The sequence below is a fragment of the Entelurus aequoreus genome, linkage group LG12, assembly GCF_033978785.1.
Source record: "Entelurus aequoreus isolate RoL-2023_Sb linkage group LG12, RoL_Eaeq_v1.1, whole genome shotgun sequence".
Taxonomy (NCBI): Eukaryota; Metazoa; Chordata; class Actinopteri; order Syngnathiformes; family Syngnathidae; genus Entelurus; species Entelurus aequoreus.
Window position 1 is genome coordinate 70319401 of NC_084742.1, and position 2500 is coordinate 70321900.

A 2500-nucleotide genomic window follows, 5' to 3' on the forward strand; every position below is an offset into this window, starting at 1 on the left:
GCGACTTATATATGTTTTTTTCCTTCTTTATTATGCATTTTTCGGCCGGTGCGACTTATACTCCGGCGCGACTTATACTCCGAAAAATACGGTAATTATTATACAAATAATACGCCTTGTCCGGGGTGCACCCCGCCTACCGCCCGAATGCAGCTCCAGCGACCCCAAAAAGGGACAAGCGTTAGAAAATGGATGGATGGATGGATAATACATCGCGAGAAATGGTTTGAATCGAGAATCGATTCTGAATCGAATCGTCACTCCTTTAGGTGGCCTAAAATTCCCACCTCTTAAAACTTTTAAACAATTTTTAGTCTAATTTTGCTTTGTGCTTTTGCATCCACACTCGCCACCATTCATTGTTGCTCTCCTCCTCACCAGGCCGATGAGCACCCTCTGGTGGTGGTCCTCCTCCTGGAAAAGCGGCACCAGCTTCCCGTCTGGAGGAAACGCGGCAGACAAAAGGAAAGCATTGATGCTTCTGCAGCCTCAGGTGGGTCATTATATTAGCAGTAGGAACACGGGCAGATTGAAGGGAGACATTAATGGATTCCTTTCGGGGTGTGTTTTTGGTCTTGGAAAAAAAAAAACATCACACAGCCGGGGTAATGAGGCCCCCGCTGCGTGCGGATGAATAATTCCACACTCGCGTCTATAATCTTTATTTAATCACGCGAGAAGGCGTCTTTTTGATGCACGTCAAACTTACATGTGCATCAGCGAACTTATTTACATACACGATATTGCCAAAAGTATTTGGCCACCCATTCAAATTATGAGAATCAGGTGTCCTAATCACTTGGCCTGCTGTATCAAATCAAGCACTTAGGCATGGAGACTGTTTCTACAAACATGTGTGAAAGAACGGGCCGCGCTCAGTAGGGATGTCCGATAATGGCTTTTTGCCGATATCCGATATTCCGATATTGTTCAACTCTTTAATTACCGATACCGATATCAACCGATATATGCAGTCGTGGAATTAACACATTATTATGCCTAATTTGGACAACCAGGTATGGTGAAGATAAGGTACTTATTAAAAAAAATTAGTAAAATAAGATAAATAAATTAAAAACATTTTCTTGAATAAAAAAAGAAAGTAAAACAATATAAAAACAGTTACATAGAAACTAGTAATGAATGAAAATATATATATATATATATATATATATATATATATATATATATATATATATATATATATATATATACACACATATATACATACACACACACACATACAGCCCGGCCCCTGGCCAAATTGTTTTAACCCAATGCGGCCCCAGAGTCAAAAAGTTTGGGGACCCCTGCCTTATAGCTTACCAGGGCAATAATTCATAAGAACATTTATTTTGATTCATTATTAACTGTTGCGCAATGACAGTCTGCATTGCAGCTTTGTTGTATTAATGTCAACATTGAAACTTTTTCTCTTTACATTTTATCTACGCTTTTATTCCACTTTTTCATGTTTTTTTAGTAATAGTGTCTTGTTACAACCCTTTTGTGTGAATGAGTGTAAATGGGGGAGGGAGTTTTTTTGGGTTGGTGCACTAATTGTAAGTGTATCTTGTGTTTTTATGCTGATTTAATTAAAAAAAACACAAAAAAAAACAAACAAACAAAAAAAACGATACCGATAATAAAAAAAACGATACCGATAATTTCCGATATTACATTTTAACGCATATATCGGCCGATAATATCGGCAGGCCGATATTATCGGACATCGCTAGCTCTCAGTGATTTCCAGCGTGGAACTGTCATAGGATGCCACCTGTGCAACAAATCCAGGCGTGAAATCTCCTCGCTCCTAAATATTATAAAGTCAACTTTATTATAAGAAAAGTGAAAGAAAGAAAAAAAAAAAAAGAAAAAAAAGTGAAGATTTTTGGGAACAACAGCAACCAAGTGGTAGGCCACGTAAACTGACAGAGTGGTGTCAGTGGATGCTGAAGTGTATATTGTAGGGGTGTAACGGTGCACAAAAATTTCGGTTCGGTACGTACCTCGGTTTAGAGGTCACGGTTCGGTTCATTTTCGGTACAGTAAGAAAACAACAAAATATAAATTTTGGGGTTATTTATTTACCAAATTTGCAAAATCTTCCACCAAAAGTATTTTTCTTAGTGGAATATTTGATGTGAAGTACCATATTTTCTGCACTATAAGGCGCACCGGATTATAAGGCGCATAGAATAGAGCAGTGGTCCTCAAGCTTTTTTCAGTGATGTACCCCCTGTGAACATTTGTTTAATTCAAGTACCCCCTAATCAGAGCAAAGCATTTTTGGTGGAAAAAAAAGAGATAAAGAAGTAAAATACAGCACTATGTCATCGGTTTCTGATTTATTAAATTGTATAACAGTGCAAAACATTGCTCATTTGTTGTGGTCTTTCTTGAACTATTTGGGAAAAAAGATATAAAAATTAGAGATGCGGCCGCGGCCCGGTACCGATCGGTCCACGGACCGGTACTGGGTGTTTTTTATGTTGAT

At 38.2% G+C, this 2500-nt stretch overlaps 1 protein-coding gene across 3 annotated transcripts in view; it reads right to left on the reverse strand.

Moving 5' to 3' along the window:
* The window catches only part of gsap (gamma-secretase activating protein), a 72383-nt gene that overhangs the window by 36360 nt on the left and 33523 nt on the right, over positions 1-2500 (reverse strand). For all 3 annotated transcript variants that reach the window (XM_062066582.1, XM_062066583.1, XM_062066581.1), the window contains exon 24: positions 379-440. In XM_062066582.1, coding sequence (XP_061922566.1) covers positions 379-440 — 62 coding nt within the window. The remainder of the gene's footprint in view (positions 1-378; positions 441-2500) is intronic.